The sequence below is a fragment of the Saccostrea cucullata genome, unplaced genomic scaffold (genome assembly GCF_032062105.1).
Source record: "Saccostrea cucullata isolate Sc308-1 unplaced genomic scaffold, CSIRO_AGI_Scuc_v1 ctg2228, whole genome shotgun sequence".
Taxonomy (NCBI): Eukaryota; Metazoa; Mollusca; class Bivalvia; order Ostreida; family Ostreidae; genus Saccostrea; species Saccostrea cuccullata.
The window spans coordinates 1-12,500 of record NW_026938699.1 but is presented as its reverse complement, the minus strand read 5'-3'; the positions used below and the strand labels follow the sequence as shown (position 1 = coordinate 12,500).

At 35.0% G+C, this 12,500-nt stretch overlaps 2 protein-coding genes across 2 annotated transcripts in view; one reads left to right on the top strand and one right to left on the bottom strand.

Annotated features, from left to right (window-relative positions):
• Positions 1-4,929, top strand: part of LOC134250998 (uncharacterized) — a 7,360-nt gene extending 2,431 nt beyond the window's left edge. Inside the window, exons 2-10 of the mRNA XM_062733363.1 lie at positions 551-709; positions 1,257-1,428; positions 2,231-2,391; positions 2,637-2,942; positions 3,220-3,650; positions 3,778-3,953; positions 4,121-4,265; positions 4,523-4,633; positions 4,748-4,929. Coding sequence (XP_062589347.1) covers positions 551-709; positions 1,257-1,428; positions 2,231-2,391; positions 2,637-2,942; positions 3,220-3,650; positions 3,778-3,953; positions 4,121-4,265; positions 4,523-4,633; positions 4,748-4,799 — 1,713 coding nt within the window. The 3' untranslated portion in view covers positions 4,800-4,929. The remainder of the gene's footprint in view (positions 1-550; positions 710-1,256; positions 1,429-2,230; positions 2,392-2,636; positions 2,943-3,219; positions 3,651-3,777; positions 3,954-4,120; positions 4,266-4,522; positions 4,634-4,747) is intronic.
• Positions 4,930-5,007: 78 nt separating this feature from the next.
• Positions 5,008-12,481, bottom strand: LOC134250999 (HEAT repeat-containing protein 5B-like). Its single transcript, XM_062733364.1, has 11 exons — positions 12,417-12,481; positions 12,075-12,251; positions 11,563-11,743; positions 10,988-11,236; positions 10,566-10,728; positions 8,499-8,611; positions 7,923-8,222; positions 7,404-7,628; positions 6,907-7,058; positions 6,416-6,629; positions 5,008-5,983 (listed from the first exon to the last, which is right to left on the bottom strand). The coding sequence occupies exons 2-11, from the start codon at positions 12,108-12,110 to the stop codon at positions 5,643-5,645; spliced, it is 1,974 nt and encodes a 657-aa protein (XP_062589348.1). The 5' UTR covers positions 12,111-12,251; positions 12,417-12,481; the 3' UTR covers positions 5,008-5,642.
• Between the last annotated feature and the right edge of the window lie 19 nt (positions 12,482-12,500).

The window sequence follows — 12,500 nt, the reverse complement described above, 5'->3', positions numbered from 1 at the left end:
TATAATCTTCAGTGACCATGAAAGCCAAGTACAAATTAAAAACAGCCCTCCACTGGCAAGTAGAGGTATCTCAAAATGAATGAAAAATTCTTAGAAGGGATGTGTAACAATCAAACAATTTACAAAACAAACATTTTGAATTATATTTTACATGCCTTCTAAATGAAAATGAGGCAAATGGTGAGATGAATGCTTAACAATAATTGAAGCAAAAGTTGAAAATTTTTATTTAGCACAAAGACACACATAATTCGTAAGTTTAATGTAAAACTTTTCCACTTTTCAGAAAACTAAAAAAAAATTAGTGAGGCATTTGCCTCACTTGCCTCAGTGGTAGTTACGGCCTTGAAGTTGCCCTGTAAAACAACATTAACAACGCCACAATATTAGTCCAAGGTTCCAAAGGAACATGAGATAAATCTCTCCCTCTCTCTGTCTCTCAGCTCATCATTAGAAGCTTAGAGGCTGTTGCCAACTTTTCAATGCAACAATTTTAAATACATATGTACTAGAACTTTTTAGCATCTAATAAATATATACTTTCCTGTAGTTTCACAGACCAGAAAATCCGGACAGTGCCTTGGCCAGAGCAGTAGAGCTGATTATAAATGACGTCTTTCCTCAATATTTTACGTATTCCTACGATCTGATAAACGTCATGAGAGTAGCGAAGACGCTCAGATTTCCAACCTACGGCAAATGGATGCAGGTTACATATTTAGTTTTTGTTCATTTGTCGGTGGTTAATTTTAAAGCTCATTTTAACATTGATTTCCATTTTACTAGTATTCTTCTGCGTCCGCAATCGAAGATTCGGGGAAATATATAGTTTTTGTCCTGTTCATCCGTCTGTCTGTCTGTTTCTCCGCAAAAACTTAAACATTACCCAAATCTTTTGAGTGGGTGGGGCTATGGCATTCATTATTTCACAGGTGTATTTCTTGTGACAAAACCCTTATTTGGGTACCACCAAATTTGACCTCTTAGATCTTGACCTTGTAGTTTGACCCACTTTCACAAAAAATCACCACACTTTAACCCTGGCCAGTACCTTTGAACAGTTGGTACTGGGGCTTTCATACTTCACAAATGTATTCATTATAAGACCTTTCAGTGGGGTTTAAATATTTTTTACCTTTTGACCTTGATCTAAGAGTTTTACCCACTTTTCAAAAATTTTAACTTCGGTCATAACTTTTGAACAGTTAGGAGTAGGGCTTTCATATTTTGTTAATTTTTTAATTATTTACTTGCAGGGCATTTTAGCAAGTGACAAAAGCAGTGAAAAGGGATTCTGGATTTTGCATAATAATTTTCTTTTTCCGGCGTTTAGTAATCGTCAATTACAGTCGCCGACCTCTTATTCCTGGAAAAGCGCAACCATTGGAGACAGCAGTGAAGATCTCTTCTACGTGTGTATGTCACTAGGTATGTCTGTCTGTGAGATTCGTGAATCCTGTTGTCTCGGTGTTGTGGGAGACTATGTCACCAATACGTGAATACCCTCCTGTAATTACTCTCATCACAGTACACAGTGGTTCGTCATAATACATGTATATTATTTTGTGCTTATACTTAAATTTTTGACCTAAAATAAAAGTAGTTTATTAAGGAATGAAGCTTATTTCAACTTATATTATACGATATAACATAACTTGGGGCAGTTTACGCTTTATAAACCGTGAAGCGGTTTATAAAAAAGCGTAAACTGCCCCAAGTTTTGTTATATCGTATAATATAAGTTGAAATAAGCTTCATTCCTTATAATTTAATTTCAATGCAGACAATGAGACAATTTTCCCCCAGAATAAGGCTTTACATTGATTAAATTTTAAAAGTAACGTCAAGCGGAGTAATACGTTTTTTGACGTAACTCATTGTGACGTAGGCAAGTTATGTTATACAAAATGAATAAAATCTTTTATCCAATCAAATGACATGTTACAAATGAAATTAAATTATTAGCGTAGGGAAGAAAAAAGGATCAAATTGATCGTTCTTGTGACGAACTAATATGCAGAAAGTAGCGCATTTCAAAATTTTTAAATTATATGTGTGCATTTGTATGTCAGTGGATTACCCGAATTTGCAGTATAAATAAAAGTCTTCAAAAAGAAAAAAAGAAAAGAAAAAGAAAACTCGTGAAGCAAGTTTATATTTACGAGGACAGAGTTTAATACTATATGTATTTTAGAGCTATATTTTCTCAAAGTCCAAATTCTGTTGACAGAAAATCGAGTAAGCTTATTGGACGCAGTGAAAAGTATCTTAGCGGGGAATCCCTTTATTTACCACAAAGAGCTGACTGATATGAAACTCGAAGATTACTTCACCGAAATCAAAGAAAGGAATCACCCATTCTCATTACTGGCTTCTGCCAATACGTACATGGTACTTATAATTCTAAAAATATACAATTTATAGGCCTACAAATACTGTTCCATTACATTCATTTTCCAATGTAATCAATAAATACACTGTACATCTTTTGTATATTTATACGTAGAATATCATGTAATTTGCGATCCCTGTCCTTTGCATCTTTCAGCAGAAAATATAAGTTTAGGACTCACATGTTGCTTGGATCTAGTTATTTTGACTAAGCTTATACTATTATTTATTCATTCATTCTTCAGGAATGTTTGACAGCAACGAAAGAAGCAAAACGTTATCGATGTATGTATCAGTTTGCGACGAAAAACGTCGAAGCTATTCAAGTTTACACAAGACCAAGAGGGATTTTGCAGGGTGGTAGTCGATTCTGTTACAACCAGCAATCAAATGCTTTGTTTGAGTTCACTAGTGTTGCTAATTCGGACCCAACTAATATAGTTTCAACCAATAACATGTTCGTGATTTCCGACAAAATGACGTCAGGACAATACGGCGTAGTCTGCTTCGGTCAAGATGTTGCAGCCAGTTCTGATACGGTGTCAGTCATGGTCAGTTGCTTGCATTATAAACATTGCGTATAATGGGAAAATAATGATTTATTATTATAATAAAATGAATAGAAATTTTGTGTAAATTACAGGCTTTCTAGCAATCAATTCGAACACATTTTTTTTTACATACCGGAAGTCATTAAAATTGGCGAGAGCAAGAGAGAGAGAGAGAGAGAGTTACCTTTGCATCAAGACATTTGTCAAGAGTTTTTAATATAATGACATATTGATAGAAATATATTTTGTATATCTACATTTACATTCATTTTTGCAGATTTGTGGTAAATTACCGGGATTATGGCGAACTATGGTTCAGTCGTCTATGTTGACGAATTGGGGATGTCCAAATCATGGATTGGGAAAGAGAGAGGAAACAAAGCAAAACAGACATCTACAGAAACCAACACATCATGGAATTCCTTCTCCTCTCTCTCAGTCTGTGAGTGCACAAGCCAAGGTTCCAGAAGTGCGAAGGCTAAAACGTGACGTAACGTCAAAGAGGACCAATGAAAAACGTCAACCGCGCACCAAACGAGAGGAAAAACAACAAAAGCACAAGAGATCAAAAAGGGATACATCTCCTGAATCCAAGGAGGATACCAAGAAAGAATCATTTGATCATCCAAAGAAAAAGAAAGTTGATTTCAAAAAATCGGAAGATGGTCATGAAAAGTTTTTGAAATTTGAAGAAAAGGAAGATGCTGGGTAAAAAGTTTTGTAGGAAATCTCTGAAAGCATTATTTAAAAAAAATTATTGGCATAAAATTTAATTTGTTCTAAGTTAGGCAAAACCTGAATAAAATTTAATTTTCTTTCATTAATTCATTTCTAGAGAAGACAAATCATACGCAAAGTTAGAGCGTTACATGGAAATAAAAATGCCTGTTGAAAAACCATCCCAAGAAAAAGAGCCCCCCAAAACTGTCGTTAAAATTGCAACATTAGATGAACTTCAAAATGACGTAATAGAAAACAAGAATCAACTAATGGCTATTTTCTGTAGGAAAGGTATGTCATGAAAATTAAACTTATGATGGCAAAACGTTCAGAAAGTTTGAGTCTCGAAATTTCAAAATATGTACTTTTACCGTATATTTTTAAGATTTAAAGAAAACTAGAGTGTTACTTTTGTAATTCTTGTTACTCCTAATATACTTTTTTTCTATCCAACACAGGTTGTAGATTTTGTGCAGCTACAGAACCAAAGTTTCAAATGTTAATCGATCATTTCCAAAAAGAAGACGTGGACTTTTTCCATGTTGATGTCAGTGAGATAGAAATGCCTTATCAGTTAGATGTAGAGTGGACTCCCTTTGTAAGGCAAGTTGTACTACTGAATATTTTGAAATAATAACTAGGCATATAGTACATCAGTTTCCTGGGTTCATATGAAAATTCAAACAATGTTTATGTGATGATGGTGTCAGGAAGGGGGGGGGGGGGTTAAATGTTTATCTTAAGCTTAATTAAAACAATAGATTCAGAAAAATTATAGAGTGATATATTTTTAAATGTTGATTAGGTAAAATATAATACATTTCCATAATACAAAGATCGACCTTTCTTGTTAATAACAGATTTAAACCTAGAGGGGTAACTCAGCTGTTCCCGTACCACTGGGTGGACTTTGATGGAGAAGAGTACGACTTCCAAAGCATGTACCAATTCCTGGACAAACATGTGGAAAAGTCAGAAATATTCCATAATTCACCTTAAAAAATATGATTTAAATATCAATTTTGAGTTAATTTAAAATCACAAGAAACTTATTCTAGATATTGATTCATTGTTTTCCATTCCAGGATGGAGAAAAGTAGGAAAATGCCTGGAACCTCTGGAGAGTTACTATTTTAAAAGTGACACTTAGAAATACAAGAAAAATACATTTTTATATTGTTTTGATATTTGATACCAATTTTATTTTTTTTTTTAAATTGCAATTGATTTTTTTTTTGCAAGAATATATTTGTATTCCAACTTTCATTGTTGGGAATTTTAAGTAAGAAAATCAGTATTTGGTATATTTGTTAAAATTTTTCACAGTGAGAATAAATTTTGTTCACAAATACATGTCTGAATTTGAAAACAGAAATTACATGAATGTACATGTAAAAACATCTTAATCTTCTTTCTGAATATAATTTATACAGTGTGTGATTAACATTAATTAAAAAAGAATTATTAAAATTCTAACATTTTTTCCTCTGAATTCATTACTCAAGTTTAAAAATATGTAACTTAATTTTATTAATTTGCCTTTAGTAGTACTCACTAAAATAACTTGCTAAAATATCTCTGTTTATACAATGTACATTTATATTTGTAACAGAGGGTACACATTAAGATTAATAGTCTTAAATGCCATTTATTAAATGTTGATTAGAAAAAGAAAAAGATTGTATTTTCATAGAAGAAAAACCCTTTGATTACAATTTTTTTTCAGAAATTATGAAATTTTTAATCCTAATAAATTAGTTGTGACATTAAAAAGTACTAAAAAATATGGCTTTTGAAACCTCGAAACTACAATATTTCAAGTACTTTTCAATAAACACATAAAAATCTTCACTCAACTCCATTGAACACACTTGATAACAAATATAACAGTTATCCCAAAGTGGAAATATTGGGATATGTATATATATTTAAAAAAACATTGCACTATCACAGCTCATTCAACAATGAAACTCCTCACTGTCAACTTGCGGCAAAATTTCCAAAATTCGTTTTCAATGCTATGGTAGGTTTGGCTGGCAGCTGGCTCATCTTCTGTTGATTTGCCGCTGCCTCTTCTCTCTTCTTTTGCGAAGACAGCTGAGTCTGGCTGTGTTTGATTGCTAGCCCTAATTTTAATTTAAGGTCAGCATGTGACAACATGATGTTCTTAAACTGTTCTGGATATAGGGGCCCTAATTTGACTAGTCTTTGTAAACAGTCGTCATGGATTGCTTGGGTAGGTTTAGAGACGGAGGAGTATTTCTTCTCATCCACCAGGAAAGATACTAACACAGGAAGTAACAAAGAAAGCAGGGTCATCCCTGAAAGACCAAAAAGATACATACAATGCATTACATACAAGTATATTGCTATACATGTGAATTTTTTTTTTACGTCTGATACATATTTTTTTTTTTAGCAGTTGAAAGAAAAATTCCAATATAAAATTTCCTTCATATACATGTCTTGAAAACTTGTGGAAACCTGTACTGATTTTATTTTGCAAACATGCTGACTGTTATAGGAAAATGCAGCTATGGAAAGACAACTGTAAAATCACATATTTTTGTAGTTTGAGGAAAAATAGTTCTTTGTGGGGAATTAATTTCAAAGAATTTATGAGAATATATACAAATTTATGAGAAATATATATATATAAAATGAATTTATGTATCTCTTCATGCCTCGAAAACAAGAATTAGACTGAGGAATATTTGTGATATCACAGTAAGTGATCAGCTGCTTTCTCTTACTTTTGTCATCTTCAGCCTTGGCTACCAATACTTCTGCAAAGTTCAGAGAGGCAGTCACCAGTGCCTGCTGGGAATCTAGTCCAGATTTATCATCCTTTAATATAAGTAAATACTCCAAGAATTTGGCAGCTACCCCTCGTATGTACGGTGTTGCATCTTTGGTGTCCAACTTCTGTATCACAGAGGTAAACATCTGTAAACACTTCAGCTGAACCTGAAACAAAGTGTAAATCCATATAGCTAAAAAATTAAACCAACAATTAATAGCAACATTTTTATTCCCAATTTATCAGTATGGAATCCATCCATAACTGTTAATGTTCATGACTGAAACAATATTATGATTCACATGAAGAATATATAAGACTTGGGGAAAGCTATGAAACTTGCGTATATTGTTTCTGAAAAGTTGGTTTACAGTATTCTGATTATAAGCCATAATTTTTAATGTCTGCATTACCAATGTATCTATATTTCTGTTTGGTAAGTACCTCTGGACTTTTGGATTCCCAGCAATCCTTGAACATTGTGACACATTGCTTCTGAATAAAGGGAGTCTGTGCTATCTCCTTAGGGCCCCAAACTAAAAACATTGTCACTGTGGCAAGCAGAGTCACTTCATCCATACCAGGTTTGTCTTCACCTACAAAAAAATTAAAGACCTTAAAATACATATGGGAATAAGCTGAAGCTCTACAAAATTCCAACTGTTGTACCAGTACAATTTAAACAAAATTAAATTCTGCATGAGCTAATGGCTCATCAATGAAAATTCATAGATATCGGGGTAATACTTCCAACAATGAAACAAACAGATTTTGAAAATTTTAGAAGAGGAGGTACATGTATTCCCATACATGTGGGACTATATGCACATGCTGTTCAAAGAAGTTGATGAATATAAATAGATCGTAATATTTTGTCTTTATTTTCAAAACATTTCACGAAATTTCAATTAATGGTAGTACTTAAGGGATAAACTTTGTACTTGGCTTGGAATTTTGGAGCACAGTGACTAGAGCACTTCTGAGAAGTTCCCTCCATTTACTTCCTACTTCTTCATCCTCCAGAAATGAGGAGGAGCACAGAGTACGGAGGGCTGTCAGACAGGCCTGTACCAGGACGGGGGACTTCCTCTCGGCACCTTTATTGGACATCTCTCGTAAAACACCAGTGATGAGGAAAAGAATTGTAGGAAGAACTGAAGTGGAACCTGAAATTTATACATTATAGTGTATAACAATTCTGGAGTTCAGTCAAGAGGAAATGTTTCACAAGCCCATTATTTTCAATCAAATAAAATTTTGTCCACTCAAAAGCTTAGGTAGAACAATATACCAAATCTTTTATTATTCAACCCTAGAAAATTACAAAGTACATGTAATTTAAGACTTCATCTATGACTGACTACCTGTACACAAATATATATTTCTTTTGGATAGTAAAGTTTAAGGCAAAATTCTTCAGACTTAAAATATTTTTCTTAAGATTCATACTTCTCACTTACCATTTTTGGAACACATATTAGGAAGGTCTGCCAGAATAAGCACTATGGAAGCTACCAGTGAACAGTTTTCTTCTGACATTTTGGTGAGTCTTGTCGGGACCTGGAACCCAGTGCTGGGAGCTGAGGGGTTGAGGGCTGGAATCTGTCTAGATATCACACACAGACACACCTCTAACGCCGCATACACCACAGATTTCTCAGGAATAATGTCCCCCTCCTCCCCTCCATCTCCCATGGAGCCACTGTCTGAGGTATCCTCTGACTCAGAGCTGGTACTTGTTGGAGTGTCCAGTTCCTTTTCTAAAGAAAATAATTCAATTAAAAAAAGACAGTTACTATTGAAAGGCCCATAACTTTGAGATACCATAAACAATTAATTTCTGATGCTCGAAGAGTTTCTATTTGGATCCTTTAATTGTGTGTACAACGTACAATATAAATATATGTGATTTAACTCAAGTCGCAATCACAAATTATGTAGTTTGGAATATTTTTTCTTCTCCTGTAATTTTTTAGAAAAGCTACAACTGTAGTATTTGTGAGCAATTCCTGAGAATCTTATTTGCTGTTTCCTACCTTTAAGTTTTGTTCTGTCTTGTTGAAGGCAATCTTTGCCAGCTAGCAGCACAGCTTTGACTACTTTGACAGCTAAGAGCTGTGTGTACACATTTTCCTGGGTGAGGAATACTCTGAAAATACAGAAAGTTCTTAGCATTTTTTTCTCTCTACCTTTCTTTATCTGTCTACCATTAATATGCTCGCAAAAAATCTGATTTGCTCATATACATGTACATGTAATTCTCAGAAAAGTTTGAAACAAGGACATTTTCACTATGATTCGGATTTTGTAGTATGGGTGTAATCAACAAAATAACAAGAGGCCCATGGGCCACATCGCTCACCTGAACACTAAGGGTAGGAATAAGTAGAAAATGACTTTTTATTGTAAAGTTTAAATCCAAAAGTAGTCCCATGACCAATCATGGATTTGCTATTTTTTAGAAAATGATTTTTAAAGAATTTTCCTATTTATATCTTTAAAAACTTTGGTCGACCATTTTGGCTCCGCCCTACCCCTGGGGGTCATGATTTGAACAAATTTGAATCTACACTACTTGAGCATGCCTCCATATAAATATGATGAATGATGGCTTTGTCATTCTTGAGAAGAAGATGTTTAAAGAATTTTCCTATATATTTCTATGTAAAACTTTGGTCGGCCATTTTGGCCCCGCCCTACCCCCAGGGGTCATGATTTGAACAAACTTGAATCTACACTACCTGAGCATGCTTCCATATAAATATGATGAATTATGGCTTTGTCATTCTTGAGAAGAAGATGTTTAAAGAATTTTCATATATCTTTCTATGTAAAAGTTTGGTCGGCCATTTTGGCCCCTCCCTACCCTTGGGGGTCATGATTTGAACAAACTTGAAACTATACTACGTGAGCATGCTTCCATATATATATGATGAATTATGGCTGTGTCATTCTTGAGAAGAAGATTTTTAAAGAATATTCCTATATATTTCTATGTAAAAGTTTGATCGGCCATTATGGTCCCGCCCTTCCCCGGGGGGTCATGATTTGAACAAACTTGAATCTACACTACCTGAGCATGCTTCCATATAAATATGATGAATTATGGCTTTGTCATTCTTGGGAAGAAGATTTTTAAAGAATTTTCCTATGTATTTCTATGTAAAAGTTTGGTCGGCCATTTTGGCCCCGCCCTACCCCCAGGGGTCATGATTTGAACAAACTTGAATCTACACTACCTGAGCATGCTTCCATATAAATATGATGAATTATGGCTTTGTCATTCTTGAGAAGAAGATTTTTGAAGAATTTTCCTATATCTTTCTATGAAAAAATTTGGTCGGCCATTTTGGCCCCGCCCTACCCCGTGGGGTCATGATTTGAACAAATTTGAAACTACACTACCTGAGCATGCTTCCATATAAATATGATGAATTATGGCTTTGTCATTCTTGAGAAGAAGATGTTTAAAGAATTTTCCTATATATTTCTATGTAAAAGTTTGGTCGGCCATTTTGGCCCCACCCTACCCCTGGGGGTCATGATTTGAACAAACTTGAATCTACACTAACTGAGCATGCTTCCATATAAATATGATGAATTATGGCTTTGTCATTCTTGAGAAGAAGATTTTTAAAGAATATTCCTATATATTTCTATGTAAAACTTTGGTCGGCCATTTTGGCCCCGCCCTACCCCGAGGGGTCATGATTTGAACAAACTTGAATCTACACTACCTGAGGATGTTTCCCCATTAGTTTCATCTTTCCTGGCACATTGGTTCTTGAGAAGAAGATTTTTAAAATATGCCACCAAATTTTCATTAATTCTCAATTATCTCCCCTTGAATAAGGGCATGGCCCTTCATTTGAACAAACTTGAATCCCCTTCACCCAAGGATACTTTGTGGCAAGTTTGGTTGAAATTGGCCCAGCGGTTCTTGAGAAGAAGTCGAAAATGTGAAAAGTTTACAGACAGACAGGCGGACAGACGGACTGACAGACGGACTAACAGACGGACGCCGGACAAAATGTGATCAGAAAAGCTCACTTGAGCCTTCGGCTCAGGTGAGCTAACAAAAGATAAGTAGATGGATTTCATACCTGTGCATCACATTCAGAACTTCCTTGGACAGGATTGGGTCTGCCCCTATTTGTTGTTTTGGCCAATCAGAACTCAGAACTGCAGCCAGTGCTTTCAGAATGCCATTGACAGCATGTGTTGTCAGAACAGTCTGAGGATTGGACAAGGCTTCCACACAAATACCTGAAAGAACAGACAAACCTATCTTCAGATCAATTATCAAGAAAGTATATGTAACTCTTTAAATACTGTATATTTATTTAGTTTCTAATATTTTTATTACCCTGTTGTCAAAATAAAGGTAAAGAAGTGAGGTACCTTGCAAAATATTTGAGGACTGTGAATTAACAAGTAGGCCAAGTGCTTAATTTTTAAAGGGCAATTTCAGTTTGTATAAATTAAAACTTAAATTAAATTCTTCAACATTAAATCTATTTCCTACCCAGGATAAGATACAGTCTGTCTGAGTTGATCTCGTCCCTCTTCATGTTGGCTGGGGCATTCGCTGGGACACTGGAGTTTTTGTCACTCTCCTTGTTCATCTCTCCCACAGAGAAGCCTGTCTCATGGAGCCAGATGGCCAAAGCATGAAGGATCGGGGTCCAGCGCTTTTTGTAGTGAGGCTTAGCACTATCTATAGTGTCTGGGTGGTAAAACGTTCCCCCGTCTGATGGCAGCTGACTAGAATATTCTGTAGAAAAAATAGACGAAACTGAGTTAAAACTGAAAGTAGGATCAACTTTTCCGATGTGCAAATGAATACCATAAGGATAATTAATTCTGTGCATATACATGTAGTTACTGCAAACGAATTATTATTCACATCTTTTATTCACAATTCTTTGGTTTAGAAGGCATCCATGACTACTAATTTTTGAGACTGAGGCAAAATTCTGCACAAATATGCAAGTAAATAATTTGTTCACATCGAGAAATATTTCTGAGTAATACTTAGAGATATTTCTCACTCCTGAATAAAAGTTGGTTTACAGTATTTAATTCACAGCCTATTTTTACCTGTGGGGAGGGAGAGATATGCGTAGTCTCTGAGGGCTCCTAACCAGTTCTGACTGAGAGTGGGAAGTTCTGGCTGTACCAGGGACAGCAGACTCTCTCGGGAACTCTCACCATACTCATCCTCTTCCCTCGGGGGTTTAGTCTCTTTCTCATGCTCCCTCTCTACTGCCACAATATATACCTGAAATCAAAATCAATGCAACAGTTATTGCACTTGGTACTTTATGGCAACAATCATTTTTTTAAACTCTCTCCCCGTTTAAATTGCAAAAATGCTCAAACTACACTGTATTTACTTATTAAATTAAGGATTCGCATTTTATTTCAATTTTGTTTTAGATTTATTCAACTCCCTTTCCTATACAACAAGCAAAAATATGTATGGAGAGTCTATGATTAGATCATTTTTTGAAACTGCTAATGATAAAAAGTGATAATATTTTCCAGCACTCTGATTTTCTTTTTGAGAGATTGATAAAAAGTAAATCTGAGTATCCTGTCACAAGTCTTACCTCTGCCCAGGCTCCCAGCACAGCTAACTTCTCCATGGTAACAGCACTCTCATTGTACAAAGGAGACTGGGATTTCCCAGCATTCAATTTTGCGAGGGAGGACACCAGCAACTGGTGAACTCGACGGAGGTCATTGAGGTCACGAGCAACACCACTGCCAATCCATGTACTGCAAACCTGTTTGCAAATTGGAAATGCATTAAAAAACACACTGGCTATTGTAAAGTAGAGACAAACTGGGTAATGGGAAGAGTATACATGTATATCTTGACAAGGATATAGGGATGTTCTAGAGCGAATCTTACAAAAGGTAAAATTACTATAAAGTCCAAAACTACTTACATCACACGCAGCTGCTGTGACATCTGATGAAGTGTCAGGTGAAAAAGCTGGACGGAGGGCTGCACTAACCTAAATACAATAATT